Raw genomic sequence first — 18,072 nt, 5'->3', positions numbered from 1 at the left:
CAGACCGCCATCATATAGCTGGAATATTGCTGAATGTGGCGTTAAACAACAAACAAACAAGCAAACAACCAAACAAAGGAGCTCTGATAGAACAAAGTTCTATGGGCATCTTGTTAAAACACATTCAGTTATTTTTTCATTTGATTGCTATCACCATAATCAGATAATCACTGATAATCACTGATAATCAGGACTAATCAAGTCTAGGTTATATTACAACATTTTCTCTGTGTGTGTTCCATACTTATTGTGTGTCTTTGTTTTCACAGGAGGACTTTCAAGAAGGCGAGGAAATTCTACCCCCTGCAAAGGTTGAACTTGCTCTTGCCTGAGTGATACCTGCCTCATTTGCATAATTACATCATTACAGGTGAGTAATTTACTTATGTTTGGAAACATCATACTTATATATAGTACTGGCTGTGCTCCAGCTTACATAACATACTAGGCTGGATGGAACAGGAATGTTGGTGTGCTGTAAACATTCTGTCCTTGACTAGGGGCAGTGGGGTAGACTAGTGGTTGACAGGGTTAGGGTGCTCACTTGTTCAGGTTCGAGTCCCCATATGGGTACCAGGGATACTTCTAGGGTGGGGCCTTTTAGCCCTTAAATTTGAAAAAAGGCCCACATTTTCAAATAAAATAGGGCATTTTAACATTCTGCCGCATGGGCAAGTGTGGGTGTACCTCTGGATTATATGAAATATTCACATATAGGACCCATGTCAGAAAATTCTAAGTGTGAACCCTGGTACAATGTGTGAAGCCTATTTCTGTTGTCAACCGACCAGGATATTGCTGGAATATGCTAAAACCAGTACTCTCACTCTCTCACTCACTCACTCACTCACTCACTCACTCTGCATAAGGGTCCAAAACCCTTCATAGGAGTCCGCATCAGCGCTGAGGGTTCTCAGTTCTCGGTACGACCTAGCAGAACATTGAGAGCAGCCTATTTGGATTTGTATCTTGAAAATGAACATAAATGGCCAGTTCTGAAGGAAAATAATAAAGCCCATGCTAATTCATTACACCCTGTCATTTCTGAGCACTATGGCATCTCCCAAAAGTGTATTATCGAGGGAATATTTGTGTTCTGTGTTGAGTTTCATTAGTTGAGATTCTGATACAGAAATCAGTGTTAGAAATTGGCACTAGTCCTGTAGTCCTTGCCAAACTGGCCAATAGTTCTGGTATCCTAAGGACTAGTAGAAATTTGCCATTTTTAAGGGTTTTGCTATATGTTATCCTAATAAGGACAAATGGACTAAATATGTTAGATTCTACCCCTGGAAATGAAGCCAAACAGCATTAACAAGCTGACAGCTGATTGGCTCAAGAAACCTTGCATCCTTCATTTAGATTTGGCGGTCAAATTTCACTCAGGGTTTACCCGAAGTGACCTCTAGAGCTGTCCTCTGATCTCACTTACATACAGGCATCATATGAGCAAAAAGTTCTGATTTTAATGAGACTGGACAATCAGCATGACTAGGGCATCGTTAACACATCAAATACTGGTATGGTTGAGCTTATCATGTCACTTATGGAGCAATTCTCTGGGCAAAGAAAAATAATAATTTATTCATTTAAGAAAAGGACCAGGTCGTTGAAGTACGTAGAAGTTTTTTTTGTTTTTATTTTCATGTTCTGTATGGTAAACACCCGATTTATTACCCATCTCACATTTTCCACATTACGTGCAAGTTACGTCAAATAACACTGATAACGTTAATCAAATAATGCAACTTTCAGAGGAGCCATCAAAGAGGTTGTTTGATGTTACGTTATTTACTTTACCCCCGACTCAGATAGAATGGCTCTCTCTACGTCCACGACCAACACCACACTTTCGTCTGATTATTAACGCAGGAATTTCGGGTTAAGGTCATAACTTTTCTAGTCCTGGTTTAACTTGATTGGATTAAGTTGTCACAAGGTATGAGAATTATCACCCTCTTATCACACAGACCATATATTGTCTCCTCCTCTTAACATGATGTGCTGGATTAAAGGTGAAGGAAAAAAGGCTTGTACATCTGTAGACTTTTAGATAGTGCTGTTCATATTAATCAAGTTGGTTTGGCTTTGTTTGTTTGTCTCATTGACTAGCTGCTTTGAAATAAAAGACCGCCTCCATGGTCCAGTGGTTGAGCGTGATATATCACGTGACTAACCACGGGTCCAGGTGGTCCTGTGGGTACCGGGGTCCTACTCAGTACCCACCCGACCCGGGTACCCGGGTACCCGAGTTACCCGTCCCAGCCCTAGTCAGAGCCAATTTTTACATGTAGTCCACATGGGCGGATACAGCTTTTTTGAAAAGAGGGGGTGCACATTTAAGATCTATTTATTGTCTTTGGTGGTAATTTATACAGAAATAAAGATTTTTCCCCCCCCACCCCCACCCCCACCCCACCCCCCTCCTCTCACCCCCCTGTATCCGCCCATGGTCAATTTGAATGAATAGACTATGCCCTGTAGAAAGTGGTTAAATGTTGCATGTTATATTTAGGATAACACTTCCTTAGTGAAGTAAAAATTCTAGTATTGTCTTGAGTACGCGAGTTACCTCATCCCAGCCTTAAAGCATACCATGTCCGTCCATGTGAAGGATGGTGTTTGATTGGTCAGGTGTAACAGGATTTTAGCCAAAGACACAGGGAAGATTTAACATTGCATGGCCTTGAAGTTTGAGAAAGCCTTGAAAACCCTTGAAAAGGCATGTGCAAATCCTGTTCCCAAAGGTCAAAGTGTCGTGGATGTGGTTGGTTATGTCGTTAGTCATAATGTATGCAGGCTGACAGGCATGTCTGTTTCCTTCTTTGTGCCAGGCAGAGAGTGTTTGTCATGTGGTAGCATGTCCGTCAGCAGACGTCTGATTCATCGGACATCTCAAGGATCCTGCAGTCCAGGATTTATGTCTCTCCATCAGGAAGTGAAGAGTTTAGATAGGTCATGATCACCTGAATTACAATAAGTCGTCATGGATACAGGGTTTCCTGGGACATCAGTAGTTTTCTAGTTTTGAATGATGCCAGTCTTAGCTCAATAATTCGTAGTGTTACCTTCGAGTTACCAGGTACACTTCCTTCGGGGGTTCTGATTGGTTTTTTACTTGTTTTTTTACTTTTTTTTTTACTTGGCTTTTTGTTGTAAGAATGCAAAACAAAGATCAAACCTAGCCCTAAGTTTACAGAACTAATAGTTATCAAGCAGAAACAATATATATGCCTTTGTTTTCATTTTTTCACTTTTAGAATATTGGAACAGATCGTGATTAGGTGTTAAGTTTAGCTCACCTGATGGAAAGTCAATTGAACTTATGTTGTGGTAAGATCGTGTTTGTTCAGTGTTCAGTATCTGTAGTCTTCTTTTTAGATTGAGCAGTATGTTGTTAGGAGAGTTCCTTTGAACACTAGCTTCAAGTAGGGTTTACATTGATCTGTATGCTTGAGATTTCCTTTCGTGTTCTAGTGATAGAGCTTCTGCCCGGAGTGAAGACGGTCAGGGGTTAGATCACCACCCGTATCATACCAAAGGATGTTGAAAGATTAAAATTTGCTACCCTGCCTGGTGCTTGGCATTAAGGGGCTACGACAAGGACTGTTCGGCTCAGAGTTGGTATACTGTGTCTGAGTGGGGTATTCATGTTAAACTGCGGCATGGTGTCTCCGTGGGCTAACACAATAAATAAACACTCACTCACTCTCTCACACACTCACTCACTCACTCACTCACTCATGTTATACCTCAGGATACATCACTTATTTGCATATAAAACACATATTGGGTCCTTTTATCAATCTTGGTATAAATTTTGGGCGTTGAAAAAAAAACCATGTGCCCTAAGCAATGCTTTACCTGTTCCAAGTTGTCACTTGTTTTTTATGCCCACAAAACAAAGCAAAATAATCCAAACTTGCATCACAAAGAAATGTGAAAATTGTTGATAATTTAAGGTGGGGCCTACGCCTTCAGCATGTTGAGGACAATACTGGTGATTGAAGTTTGAGTGTCCTTCTTTGATGGTAGGCATAGGTGTAGTATTATCACTAAGCTATCAGCTCATCACAATATGGGAACTTTTAATGAGTTTTACCTTCAGGTGTCTTGTTAGACGACATGTGTTCGTCCAGATACTCATCTCTAGCACTGGATTAAATTGAACGTCCCACGGGCAGGGGCTTTTTTGGTCGTGTTTTATCTATGAATGTATCGGGATTTTTTTTCTATTTTGAACAATTGCCCTGAGATGATGGCCAGAAATATCTTTCTAGAAAGACTGGTAGTTGCTTCAAGCTCCCTGACAACACAACCATGTCTCCGAACCACAAAATGATACTGTAAGGGCTACAACTATCATAACTTAGTTATTTATTATCCAAAACCTGGCTCCCACAGGAGATATGGCTTTGGGGAGATCAAGCGATATCTACATTGTAGATATCGCTGCAATGAAATTGCATCACATAGAGAATCTCACCCGAATGTCTTTTGATATCAAATATATCAACACGAGTTGATAAAAGTGGAAAAATTCTGAGGCTTGCCGAGGATTTTTGTCACTTTTATCAACGAGTGTTGAAATATTTGATATCAAAAGACACGAGGGTGAGATTTTATTTATCATCCAACACCATTCTTTCAACTTTTTCAATTTGTAGACAGTAATTAGCAGTGTCTTCAGTGTAAAAGGTACTGAAAACAGCTTCAGTAGCAGAGCCATTAGTGATGTCATTTGATTGTGACGTCATGATAACCAGTGACGTCACAATGGTCTGCAAACCATTGTGATGTAATTTCATTGCAGCGATATCTACAGTGTAGATATCGCTTGATCTCATCCAAGCGATATCTCCTGTGGGAGCCCGTTTTGGATGATAAAATGCTTTTGCAGACCATTGTGATGTCATTGGTTACCATGACGTCATAATCAAATGAGATCACTAATGGCTCTGCTACTGAAGCTGTTGGCAGGGATGCGTTTGTAAAACTCCAATCACTTGCAGGCAATGTATAGCGATTCGCCTTACAAAAATGCGCTAACTTTTAGCTGCTTGCAAGCGAAACAATCGCTGGCTGAGGTCCCTTCGTTCTCAAACCAAAATGGTGGCTGACTTTGAACAAGAAATGTTTGATTGGATCAACAAGGAAATTAGCAAAGGCAGCTAACACCCCATCATCCTCAGTCTGCTCTAATATCAATAGTTATCGCAATAGTTTCTTGCAATATCAATAGTTATCGCAATAGTGAATTCCAGACCAATAGTCGCCCCTAGTGAATAACCTGGTTATTTTCTGTTCAATATGAGTCTTCCAAAACTGTTATTCTATCAAACTACTAAACTTGTCAAAATTACCTGTTTGTTTTAATTCAGATTCAGGTGTAATACACTGTCATGCGTAAGAGTAGCCCTCCGTTCTGACAATGACTTGACCTATTTCAAACACTGTAACATGTTTTTTATTTCCTTCACATGTTTTAGCTAATCTGTTAACAATGTTCACTATATTTGAAAAAATAAATACATATGTTCTTTTTTTCAAAATATCTGCCAATATGATTTAACAAGTGCCTTCTGCAGCAGGAGTGCAGAATAAAATAAAATATTTTTGTATAACGTACAGAAAAATGTCATTTCGTTGACAGAGCTAAATCATTTGAGATAATTTACCTCTTATATCCTGAGGCACAGACCTCGCTCCCATCAAAACTAATGAATATATATGAAGCCCAAAGTCCTGAAGCTTTTTGCCTGAATTGAAATTACTGATTCAATTTTGTCGTCTGAATAGCATATACTTCTCCAAGTATCGCCTGCCAGTGGCCTTTAACCCCCATCAGTGTCAGTGTGATGCTGACATAATATGTCTCACTCAAATCTCAATATTACCCATTGTGCGGAGTGCTCCCCCTTACGCGACTCTCCCGATATGCTATTTTGTTTTATGCAGGGGTACAGTGTAATAGTGCCTGATCTGAATATACACCACAATATGGCTTATATACGACACTGGGTAATCTGCAGGGTGTTTACTTGTAGTTTGTGGAGCGGAAATAAAATGCCGAATGGAGTCAATTAAGAAGGGGATTATGGGATATGGCAGGGTGCTTGCTTGCATGTGAACCCATGTGTAAGGCAGCGATAATTAATTTTATTTTTTTCATAGACATTTTTTAAAGAAATTTGAAGCGGTTTGTTGTTTTGTTATTTTTGTTATTTTTTTCCGCTGGTTCTAAGCTTCCTGTGATATTTATGAGCCTCAAGTATACACATATATAATGAAAAACTGTTATGACATTATGAGAAAATGTATATGGCAGCAATGACAACACTGTCAAAATATTGGTTGCCTTGCCCATTGAACATGTTGAAGATAATTTTGCCATTTCTTAATTATTAGATTTTCATCCAAACTTTTCAAAAATGAGAGGCAGGGGGCATTCATTATATATATATTTTATTTCTTTTGAACAAACTATTTGAGACAGATGTGCACATTAACGGTTGCTGTTGAAGGATGTGACAGAAATGATTTGGTCTACATACTAGGTGGATTTTGTCCAAAATAAAAGGCCCGCCACCATGGTCTAGTGGTAGAGCATCCGCCCAAAGAGCAGAAGTACAGGGTTCGATCCCTGGCCGCGTCATACCAAAAGACATTAAAAGATTGTACATGTTGTTACCCTGTCTGGCTAAAACAAGGACTGGTCGGCTCGGAGTCAGTATACTGTGTCTGAGTGGGGTATTCATGTTAAACTGCAGCATGGTATCTCAGTGGGCGAGCACTATAAATCGGCATCAGTCGGACTAGTACAAGCAGCACACACACATGCATGTGCGTCGCTATGTAAGTACAATAATCTTGGACATAACGTTAAACCCCATTTCACCTTACTTCAAATATAGAAATACCAGTACACACATGGCATTTCTTTTTGTCTGTAGATACTTGGAAGTCACAAGATAATGTGAGTCTGGGTGTTTTGTAGTAAGGCAGGCAGGCATGAAATTCTAATAATTAATTTATCATTGCCTAATAATATTCTATCAGAAGCGTTGCCATTAATAACATGTTCATTTTCTATTGAAGCTACTTCAATGGTTAACATTTCATGCGGTCACCTACTGAGCAAGACAACATTTATCGTGGTTAGTTTGCTGGATTTATTAAAGGCACTTCTATAATTAGCTGTATTGTCACATTAGGTGATTGTTTAACCTAGAGAATGGCAAATTATGGTCTTCATGGTGGTGGTTGTGAAATGTAAGTGTGACGTGGTAACATGTCTGTTTCTATCAGTTCTATCCAACTCGCCATTCAAATTTAAGGCTTGCACGAACATGAGCGTGTATTGGAAAGGCTTAAATTTAAATGGCGAGTTGGATAGAACTGATAAGCCTTTCCAATACACGCTCATGTTCGTGCAAGCCTTAAAGGGAATGTCTTCAGTACAGACTGATGAGTGTGGCAGTGTATTTGGGAAGATGTGGCAGCAGTGTTTGGGGCAGGGATCCTGGTGGTTTCCTTGTGTAGTATGTGAATCTAGGAACTGACTCAATCTTTAACTTTTAACATTGGGATATCACAGGGACACCTTGACTAACATGCTTCGTTTGTAACTCTGATGTAACTCTTAATACACAGCTCCAGATAAGCTTTTGGTGTTGTGGGTATTTTACCCATGCATTTTAAAATCATTGGGTATCAGTAATTCTTATGGGTATTCAAATTTCTGTTACCCGCTAGTTTTTACACATGTGGGTATTCAAGTTAAATATTTACAAACACTATTCATCTATAGTCCCTGCAAACTGGTGTCGTGTGGGTTCGAGAGCTTTATAGGACGATACCACAATACTTCCACAAGAAAGTGTGATGGCAAATGGTCATGATGTAACTGTCATCGTGGAGTTTGGCAAGGTTGACGGAATGCCCGTTTATAATTTCAAAATAAGTTGCTGATTTGCTAATTGAATACGCAGGTTACTTCACAATATTTCGAAGATAGGCACAAGTTTCATTTTTGTAGCGTATCTGTAATGTTCGTTGCGTATTTGATACGCTTGGATTTTATTTTACTACCTATTTCTGCATTTCTGATGCGTATTTTACGCAGATACGCAGCTTATCGGGAGCTCTGTTAATTAATAAGTGCTCATTATTTTGTCTGTTGATTTTGTAAGCAACTGCATACCTAGCCATTATTCAGCTGCAAATACATAGTATGGTAAGTGGAAGATCCGGGGTAGAATAGGTCTTCACCAACCCATGCTTGCCATAACAGGCGACTTTGCATGTTGTAAGAGACAACTAACGGGATTGGTGGTCAGGCTTGCAGACTTGGTTCATGCATGTCATCGTATCTCAATTGCGTTGATCGATGCTCATGATGTCAATCAATTTATTGTCTGGTCCAAACTCGATTATTTACAGACCGCTGTCATATAGCTGGAATTTTACTGAGTGCGGGGTTAAACAACAAAGAAACAAACAAAACAAAACAAACAAAACCACAGATACCCACTTATGGCAACGATATGGTCAAGGGGAAATAACTCTTGGTATATTGAAGCGCTGATGAAGATAAAATCTCAAGTTCTATGACAGTACAGTACAGTAATATGTAGATGAAGTTCTCATCAACTCTGATGTTATTTTTATTTGAAACTTGTTTCATTCTTCCTATACTATACAAGTATGTTTACAAAGTCATCAGTGATTTTTCATTTCAAGATCCTGCATTTTGCATAAATTCATGTGGATTTATTTTGAAGAAGGAAATTTACCTCAATTAATTTAATGTTTATCATTTATATGCAATTTTAGTAGAATGAAGAAATAGTAAAAATTGAAATGATATTAAGAATTATTGACATTGAAAATACAATTTGTGGCAATGCTATTATGCTTTAATGATGTGAGTCAGTTTGAGAATGTTAGCTTCAGAAGTAGAGTCTCGGTTGACTTGCGTTCCACAATCATAGCCTGGGCTCTTTCTGCGTGGATATTAACAATTCAAATACTCCATTATACTCCAGCTGCATGTGTTTGGGTACGATGTAAAGTAGTCTTTTTTATGGCTCAATAAAAATTTCGCAGTTACGCCAGATAAATAATTAATGAAGTGCATGATTTAGCACTATTTGCTTCTACTGTTGAGGCTGGGAGAACACAAGGTTAATGTGAAGATCAGGTGCAGCATGGGATGATTATCTAGAAACCATGGCAACAAAACAGTTCACATGAATGTGTAAATGATGTCATTTTTCATGAGCTAGGGCTGGGACAAGTACCCTCCTATTACCCGACCCTACACCACTGTAGGTCTCAAGAGATAGGTACAAAATGTCTGATTGGGCATTTTGTTACCATAGCACTGGCAAAATGTATCTAGATATAAGATAACTAGATGTATTAACAATCTGGTCATGCATACACTCAAGTTATATCTTTATTCAAAGATATGAAAAATCAGAAGAAATGTTAACATTTGTGACTTGTAGTGTAACCATAGAGTTCTAGATACTTTTTTGTCAAAAAATAATATATCATGTGACTAACCACAGGTCCAGGTAGTCCTGTGGGTACCCGGGTCCTACTCAGTACCCACCCGACCCGGGTACCCGAGTTACCCGTCCCCCGCCCTTGTCAGAGCTAATTGTTACATGTAGTCCATTTGTATGAATAGACTATGTCCTTTAGAAAGTGGTCAAATGTTATATTTAGGATAACACTTCCTTAGTGAAGTATAAAGTCTAGTATTGTCTTGAGTAGAGGCCAGCACAGAGAGCCAGCGATCTAACCCAAACATTCACCGAGGCTTCCACAGAAATAAAAGTCTGTCAACTGATAGTCAAGATCGCATACTCTGTATACCCCGCTGATAAGTGTAAATTGTAACCCCAAATATAACATATTGTACATTTTACCATTTTCTATAAGGCATTGTCTATTCATAGCTCTTGGCCACCGAAACCATGCCAATTAACACATATCCGAGGGTAAACAAAGTATGTGATCTAGACTAAAGTATGTGATGCATTTAATTTTAAGGAGCATGTATGACTATGAGTCATGGATATGCACGAAAACTAACTTTGGTACGACAGAGACATCTAATACCACATCAGGTGTGCAACAGGGCTGCATCCTCAGTCCACTACTTTTCTGTTTCTTTATAAATGAACTTGTTTATGCTATTTATGAGAAATATAGTAATGGGATATTTTAACCCGAGAAATTAAGGATCTACTCTTACTTATATTTGCTGATGATATAGTTATGTTTTCTTACACAGTGAATGCTCTACAGCAGTATTGTGACACTTGGGGGCTAGAACTTAACCTAGACAAGTCATATTTACATGTAGTTGTATTTAGAAATGGTGGTAAAGTTGCGCAAAAGGAAAAATGGTCGTTTCGTAATGTAAATATGAGAGTTGTTTCCTAGTATGAATATTTAGATTTAATGTTTTCCTCGCAGTTAAATTGGTCAATGGCTTGCAAATGTCTTGCTGCTCTGGCCAAGAAAGCTCCACTCCCAATCTATAAATTATTTAAAGAAAACAAGTATGTTACATTTTCAACAGGCAGTATACTTTTTCAAAAAGAGATATCACCAATTTTTGTATATGGTGCAGAGATTTGGGGCACAAGGTATTTGAAGAAATTGAAGAGGTTCATGCATCATATTTTATAAGATTTCTTGCTGTTGGAAAGTTTGCTGCAAATAAAGCTATACTAGGGGAGACTGGACCTTGTAATCCCCTGTGAATACGCAATATCTTGAGCATCAATGGTTGGAATTTGACGAAACTTTACATACATGATCTCCAGGCAGTTGATGGTTGATGTTCAAGGTCAAGGTCATTAAACTGGATGTACTTATAACTTTGAGATTAAGTACCTAGAAGCATGGTCCTTTCTGTTTCAAAGTTCTGCTTTGGATATTGTTTGCTTTGTTTTCCCCATCAGAAGTGATCTGTGTAACCAGACATGCTTATAACCTTGTGAGTAAGGTTGCTAGAGGCATGGGACTTTCTGTTTCCAATCTGTACTGCTTTGGGCATGTGTGGTCACCTGTCACCTGATGTAAAGCTAAAATGGTTCATGGTTCATGTTTCTGATGGGAGAGTTTGGGGCATTCAGGAAATGGTCATCTTCCCTAGGCAAGAGAGTTAACTGACATTAAAAGTCCAGTTTCCACCCTTGCCGAACTTGGCTCAATCGTAGTGCCACCAGTGGTTATTATGAGTTATGTCCCTTCTAAGCCTCTCCTGTTGACCAGATTCCATCACTTGCATTTGACAAGACGATCTGATCCATAATCAAGATCTATATTGTGATAAAACGGGTCTTAGATCGCGAAGTGCATCAAATCACATGAGCACCTTGATTAAAAACATGAAAATGTTTGGAAAATATCTGTTGACAACAGGCTGGCACATGCACATGCTTTGCAAATCCTGCAATCGACCAAAATGTGCACGACAGTTTACGAACAAGATTTCGATTTCGTTGCGCGATTTTGATTGGACTATGCATAGACTCGTTAGTCCTGTCAAAATCTAACTCAATAATACCAGCCTAGTTCGGCAAGGGTTGAAACTGGACTTTTATAGACAGTTTACTCTCTTGCCTCGGGAAGATGGGAAATGGTGGGGTGGGACTGCTTCTGGCATGTAATGCCAACACATTTCTAGTTGTATGTCTCCATTACAGGACCTTGATGGACAATCAGAGGCCAGAACATTCCTCCATGATGCACGGTGAGCTGTCTGGTCTGGAGGACATCCCCGCGTCTGCGCTGGAGCCAACGTTCATGGTGACAGACGACATCCATCAGGAGAGTCAGACGGCACAGCTGTTCTTTGAGAGTTTGCTGCAGTCGTCTCGGTCACAGCTGTTGTCAGATTGTCACATGTCATCTGGTGAGATCAGCTGGATGGATGAACAGATCGGTGCGCCACGTGATGTGCCTGTATCTGATAATATGCCGGGTGTTGTGATACAATCTGCGGTGCCAAGTGTCCCTGGAACAGATACCTTTGTTGTACGGTCTGTGGTACCAAGTGCCCGGGGAACTGATACCGTTGTTGTGCGGTCTGTGGTACCAAGTGCCCGGGGAACTGATACCGTTGTTGTGCGGTCTGTGGTACCAAGTGCCCGGGGAACTGATACCGTTGTTGTGCGGTCTGTGGTACCAAGTGCCCGGGGAACTGATACCGTTGTTGTGCGGTCTGTGGTACCAAGTGCCCGGGGAACTGATACCGTTGTTGTGCGGCCTGTGGTACCAAGTGCCCGGGGAACTGATACCGTTGTTGTGCGGTCTGTCACTCCTCGAGTATCAGGTGTTGTCAGCAGCCACCCCGGGCTGACCTCTGTACCTTCTAATGTCATCAGCCAATCAGGGACAAGCCATCCTGTTGCTGTTACAATCAGCCATTCATCAAGCGGCTCGTCTGTTTCACCGAAGAAACGATCCCGACGTGAACAATCAGGAACTGTTACAGACAGTCGTGAAGGTCGTGTGTCTGGACGTCAGTCGCAATGTGAAGGTCATATATCTGGTAGACAGTCACAGAATGAGGATCGAATTTCTGGGCGTCAGTCGCAGTGTGAGAGTCGTATGTCCGGTCGTCAGTCACAGTGTGAGAGTCGTATGTCCGGTCGGCAGTCGCAATGTGAGAGTCGTATGTCTGGTCGGCAGTCGCAGTGTGAGAGTCGTATGTCCGGTCGGCAGTCGCAATGTGAGAGTCGTATGTCCGGGCGCGAGTCACAGTGTGATGATCGAATGGATGCCTACAGTGATGGTGGGAGTAGTTGTGTGTCCTTGAGTCACGATAAGAGGGATAGTGTGGACGCAGGTTCTACTTCTCGTCGTAGAGGGAGCCACCTCTCTGATGGAGGTCGCAGGTCGCGAGAGAGAAGTGAGAGTGAGGTTGGTTTCGCCTACAATCCAGTCATTTTGGTGTTAATAGTCTTTCTGCAGATCAATTAATAACTTACATTCATTAAAGACTTGTCAGAATCCATTACACTACTATCCAGCTGCCATTGATAGATAAGGAAAGAATATAATTTGTAATTTTAGTGATAATAGTCTTTCTGCAGATCAATTAATTATATATATTTGTTATAGAAATTAATCAGATACCATTATGTTCCAATCCAGTTGCTAGTGACAGATTAAGAAAGAATAAAGGACCAACAGTCAGTGTTGCTCCTGTAATGCTTGAAATCAGGGACTTTAAATTTTGAACTTAGGGCTATGGTAAGAACCTTTAAATATTGATCAAAGTCAGGGAGTTGTGATGGTTACTTATTAGGGCTGGGACGGGTAACTCAGGTACTCGGGTCGGGGGGGGGTCCTGAGTAGGACCCGGGTACCCACAGGACTACCCAGTCCCATGGTTGGTCACATGATATATTGTTTAGTGACAAAAAGCTGTTTGTTTTGGTCAGGGCGACATGGTGGCAGATATAGCCATGTTGAGTTCCTACACGTCAGATGACGCTCGACGACAGATGACAGGCTCTGTGACACCCGAAACATCGGATGTCGGCTTCCAACCCAGTATGCTTGATGCTGTGTTGACGGAGAAGAAAATGGTGTGTATTTCAAACTGATTAATTCCAAGGTTAGACTGTTCTTTATGATTCTAGAAAAGAACCAAGGGGAGCATTTGCCACATACCAGACAACTGTTTGTACTGTATTGTTTCTGTAATGTGTCTGTAGGTGTGGCTCTGTAGGTAGTGTGTTCACTTATCCCTATTAAGGTCTGGGTTTGATGCCCTATATAGTCAGTGTATGATCACTAACTTTAGTGGGCGGTCGGGTAGTCTTGTGGTTAAGGGCGTTTGATCGTCACACCGAAGACCCAGGTTTGATTCCTGACATTGGTACAATTAGTGAAGCCCATTTCTGTTGTCCCCTGCTGGGATATTGCTGGAATATTGCTAAAAGCAGCGTAAAACCAAACTCACTCACTCACCCACTATCTTCGGTCAATTTTAATGAATTTGTTCTAATTGCTAATACACTTGTCAACAAGTCGGAGGGCAAGAAATTGGCAGGATCCTTTCACTTTGTAGGCAGGGTTTTAATGATAAATAGGGACACAAGTGGCACAGTTGTCTAAGGTACCGCTGTTAACGGGCATGCCAGAAACTTGTGTTCGAATCCCAGTCGCCCTCATTATGTTTGTTGACACCATACCCATGCTGTATGTTTCACGAACGAGGTTGGTAACCTAGGCCTACATCACCTCAGGCATTCATCCCACACCTAGCTGACACGCCGTGATATAACTGGAAGACCAAAATCACACCCCAAGAACACTTCATTGTTTTTGTACAGTTTTCATGGAATTAAGTTTGAACTAATATTTGGGCTGATACTGGGATTTGTTTCAAGAGCAACAATTAAAAGCTATTAGATCTGTCGATCTAAAACCAGTTTATTGATGATTTGGGAAATTGAAAAACTGAAGGTGAGATTCAATTCCAGAATAATTGAATATATTCAATTGAATAAAGCTCCTGTCAAGTCCATTCAGGATCTGGCCGCCTCCGTGGTCTTGTGGTAGAGCGTCCACCCGGAGAGAGGAAGGTCTGGGGTTTGATCCCCGGACGCGTCATACCAAAAGACGTTAAAAGATGGTACTTGTTGTTACCCTGTCTGGCACTTGGCATAAAAGGGCTATAACAAGGACTGTCGGCTCAGAGTCAGTATACTGTGTCTGAGTGGGGTATTCATGTTAAACTGCGGCATGGTATCTCAGTGAGCTGGCACTATAAATCGGCATCAGTCTGGACTAGTACAAGCAGCCACGCAAACATGTGCATGCACGTCGCTATATAAGTGCAATAATCTTGGACGCAACGTTAAACCTAATTTCACCTCATCTCACCATTCAGGATCTTGAGGTAATAGGGCATAATGATTGTTTTGTTGATATCTATCAATCAAACATTTGTCATGTTTGTTAAACTGACTTGTGACTTTACAAAGGGACTGATTATTCACCCCATCCTTTGTGTGCCGAGCCACAAACATGATCAGTCTATGATCAGTGTAGTTTGTTTACCATCGACATAATTCTAACCATTTCCAATGAGATATACCAGTTATTTCTCTTGTAATGAAAAGCATGGCACATAAATAGAAGAATAAAGTATGACACTGCTTCCTTGCACAGGCACTGCTGAGGTCACCAGAAGTTCGCCAGTTCCTGTTCAACCTCCAGTCAGAGAAAGCCAAGGAGCAGACGCGACCTCACAGTTCACCCAGTACAAGGGGAGACAACCCTTCCTGATCATACCTAATTTTATTCTTAAACAAATATGATAATGAATGAAATTTGCTGAACTGTATATAACCATATCCAGGTTAGACTAGGTCTTTAGCAGTGGTCAGACGGTCAGGCTCACTGACTTGGTTGATGCGTATCATGGTATCCCAATTTCGTGAATTGATGATGCCAATAACTCGATTGTCAGGTCCAGACTTGATTATTTACAGCCTACCGTGATATACGCTGGAATATTGCTGAGCATTAAACAACTAACAAACAAAAAACATAACCATAATAGTCCCGTAAACATGATTGTCCCGTAAGTTTCTGGATTAACAGAGTCTGGACTTACAAGAGTTCACTGTATGCTCACACTACTTGCCAACAACTACTTCCCAGCATGTCTGATGGACCTCCAGTGGACAACTATTTCTTGGTCTGTTTATGGCTTTCAAAAGAAGTAGTTTTGTTGTTTATTAAAGTGTGGCAATGATGTGCTGAAATGTCTGTTTGGAGATTGAACCTAAATTTGACTGGGCTCCAGTCTACCTGAACGAGTATACTGGCAGTGGCCAATTCTCGTAGGCTGCAAATGGATGACACTAAACATTGCATTCATTGGTCCTTGGCAATTTTTGAAGACAATTGACTGTCTGTATGCAGAGCAGTTTATTAAAAACAACTCCAAGGGTGGTTATTTAGTCATAATTAGGATTCTAGGTACATACGACTGCTAAAGTCCAGTGATCGGGGATAGAATGTGATCTGTACTTTGTGAATTAGGCGGGCAAGAAAATTAAGCAATGTGGTATACTCCAGCGCTTGTCGACAGCCTGGCCAAACTGTATCAGGAACTTGATCAGTGTATTGTCACTTGACGTTTAGGAAAAAGAGAGATAGTTGGTAAATATCATACCAGTTGGTATCATGTCCACAACAAAATAGGTAGCATTCAGGAAATCTGCATGTCAACTGGACCTGTTTGGCGTTGTGGTCTGTTATAGGAAATGATAGGGGAAGTATATTATTACATTTGAACATGTGTAAATCTCCACCTTGATCCATCTTCTCTACGTGTAGGAATAAAGAATGGAGATGTGCGTGTATATAAACCATCTACGTTTGTCTTCACTTGGAGTTGACTGCCGACCCGTGGGTCATTTTGCCAGTAGAGCAATAAAGGCTTTAAGAGCAAGCAGCTTATTTCTCCAAGCATAGACAGTTGGCGTTGTCAGTCCTCTCCAGTTCCTGGCTGCCGGATTAAAAACGTTAGAAATGAAGCTGCTGTGAAAGTGCTCCGATAACCACCCAATGGCTTTTTTAGCAAATTAACTTAGGTAGTAATGTGTTGATATGAGGATTAGAAAATGATTTTTATGCAATATCTTAACTGTGACATAACATAACTTGTCACATTTATATTTATTTATCAGGTCATCCTAAGAGATGATCTTACCCAACAGGTTTTATTATTGCTGGTGTTCTTGAAATGTGCAATGTATTAGTTTATTACCTCCTATATTGTTCCCCTAGGAACACAATATTGGTATCAATCATCATCAGTGCAGTGTATTAATTATTTGTGATCAGGTTATGAAATGGCATGTATTGTGCAACTCAAGGAAGCAAATGAGCATGTATAAACTTCCTGTGAACCCTACTATTGCCTGAGACCGAGCAGTGCGGAGAGACATTGCAACTGATCTTTCATAAGAATATTGCCAATGCAATCTCAGGAGGCTCCAAACCTGTTTTCTCTTCTGGTCTAGTTTTGGACTAAAAATGCTAGTTTTAAATAACAATTTGATATTTTAACAGTGCGTTAATTGTGTGTCTCATTAAAAAATGTGAATAGTGTTATGGACCAACAGACATGCATTATGACCTGCTGATGACAGTGTAAGATACAATGTTCAGAAGAAAACTTATGTTTAATTCGTCATGTGACTGGATGCCTAAAGAGAATTTCAAAGAATATTCTGAAGTACAGAACAGGGAGGTGGAATCTAAATTGTAACCCCCAGCGAAAGACCATTTAAGTGTTATACACGTTTTAATCATGTCTTGACTATTGCTGTTATTTGTTAATAAAAACAACTTTTTTCATAATTGTCTTGAATTATTTACATGAAATAAAATGGAACTCCACATTCTACCAAGATGTCATACCAACACAGGGACATTACAGACTTAATAAAATAACCGAGGATGAGCTTTTTAGATTGTCTAACTGCACGGTCACTGGAATTAAACTAGATGTCTGCCATAGTCCAGTGTTTTCATACCGTGATGAGCCAGGTGGGGATTCTAAGGAAGAATAGGTCCAAAGTCGGGATGACAAAGACTGAACTGTAAGATTGACCACACTGAGTCAGGTCTTGTTTCAGTACTGTGAGAGTCAGTAGTGGGGTGTACAGGGTTTTACAGTCTGAATGGTCATGGGGTGTACATGGATGTTCAGCTCATCAAATCCTCTAAATGCTGTTACTGACAATATCACATGTAGCATTTCAATTACGACTTCACACTTACAATAAAGCAACAGGAATATCCATCTTGAGCGAGCCATCAGACTCTCAGTATGCTAACTCAAAAGTGTGGACAGGATCAATCTCAACAAGCAAGATATGCCACATCAAACATATCACGATATCCACACAAGCCGATACACTTTGAAATTGCTGACTGCAACATTTTCACTCACTCCCATGATGCTTCTTCATCTCCTGGTCGGAGTTTCACCCCAGCAGGAACATTGCGGACAGC

The 18,072-nt window shown here is 40.4% G+C and overlaps 1 protein-coding gene across 1 annotated transcript; it reads left to right on the top strand.

Moving 5' to 3' along the window:
* Positions 1-283: 283 nt before the first annotated feature.
* Positions 284-17,358, top strand: LOC139449588 (uncharacterized). Its single transcript, XM_071231050.1, has 4 exons — positions 284-370; positions 11,730-12,948; positions 13,473-13,619; positions 15,211-17,358. Exons 2-4 carry the CDS (start codon positions 11,737-11,739, stop codon positions 15,325-15,327), a joined length of 1,476 nt encoding a protein of 491 aa, XP_071087151.1. The 5' UTR covers positions 284-370; positions 11,730-11,736; the 3' UTR covers positions 15,328-17,358.
* The last annotated feature ends 714 nt before the right edge of the window (positions 17,359-18,072 follow it).

Source organism: Haliotis cracherodii, unplaced genomic scaffold (genome assembly GCF_022045235.1).
Source record: "Haliotis cracherodii isolate W230 unplaced genomic scaffold, xgHalCrac1.p SCAF_8, whole genome shotgun sequence".
In the NCBI taxonomy this organism is placed as follows: domain Eukaryota; kingdom Metazoa; phylum Mollusca; class Gastropoda; order Lepetellida; family Haliotidae; genus Haliotis; species Haliotis cracherodii.
The sequence above is the reverse complement of the archived record's forward strand: the minus strand, read 5'-3'. Positions and strand labels throughout refer to the sequence as shown.

Excerpts from the sequence above, each read along its gene's own strand:
- LOC139449588 (XM_071231050.1), top strand. The coding sequence starts at position 11,737 with ATGGACAATCAGAGGCCAGAACATTCCTCCATGATGCACGGTGAGCTG. Across the intron at positions 12,949-13,472 it reads GAGAGAGAAGTGAGAGTGAG|GGCGACATGGTGGCAGATAT; the intron begins GTTGGTTTCGCC and ends TGTTTTGGTCAG. Across the intron at positions 13,620-15,210 it reads TGTTGACGGAGAAGAAAATG|GCACTGCTGAGGTCACCAGA; the intron begins GTGTGTATTTCA and ends TTCCTTGCACAG.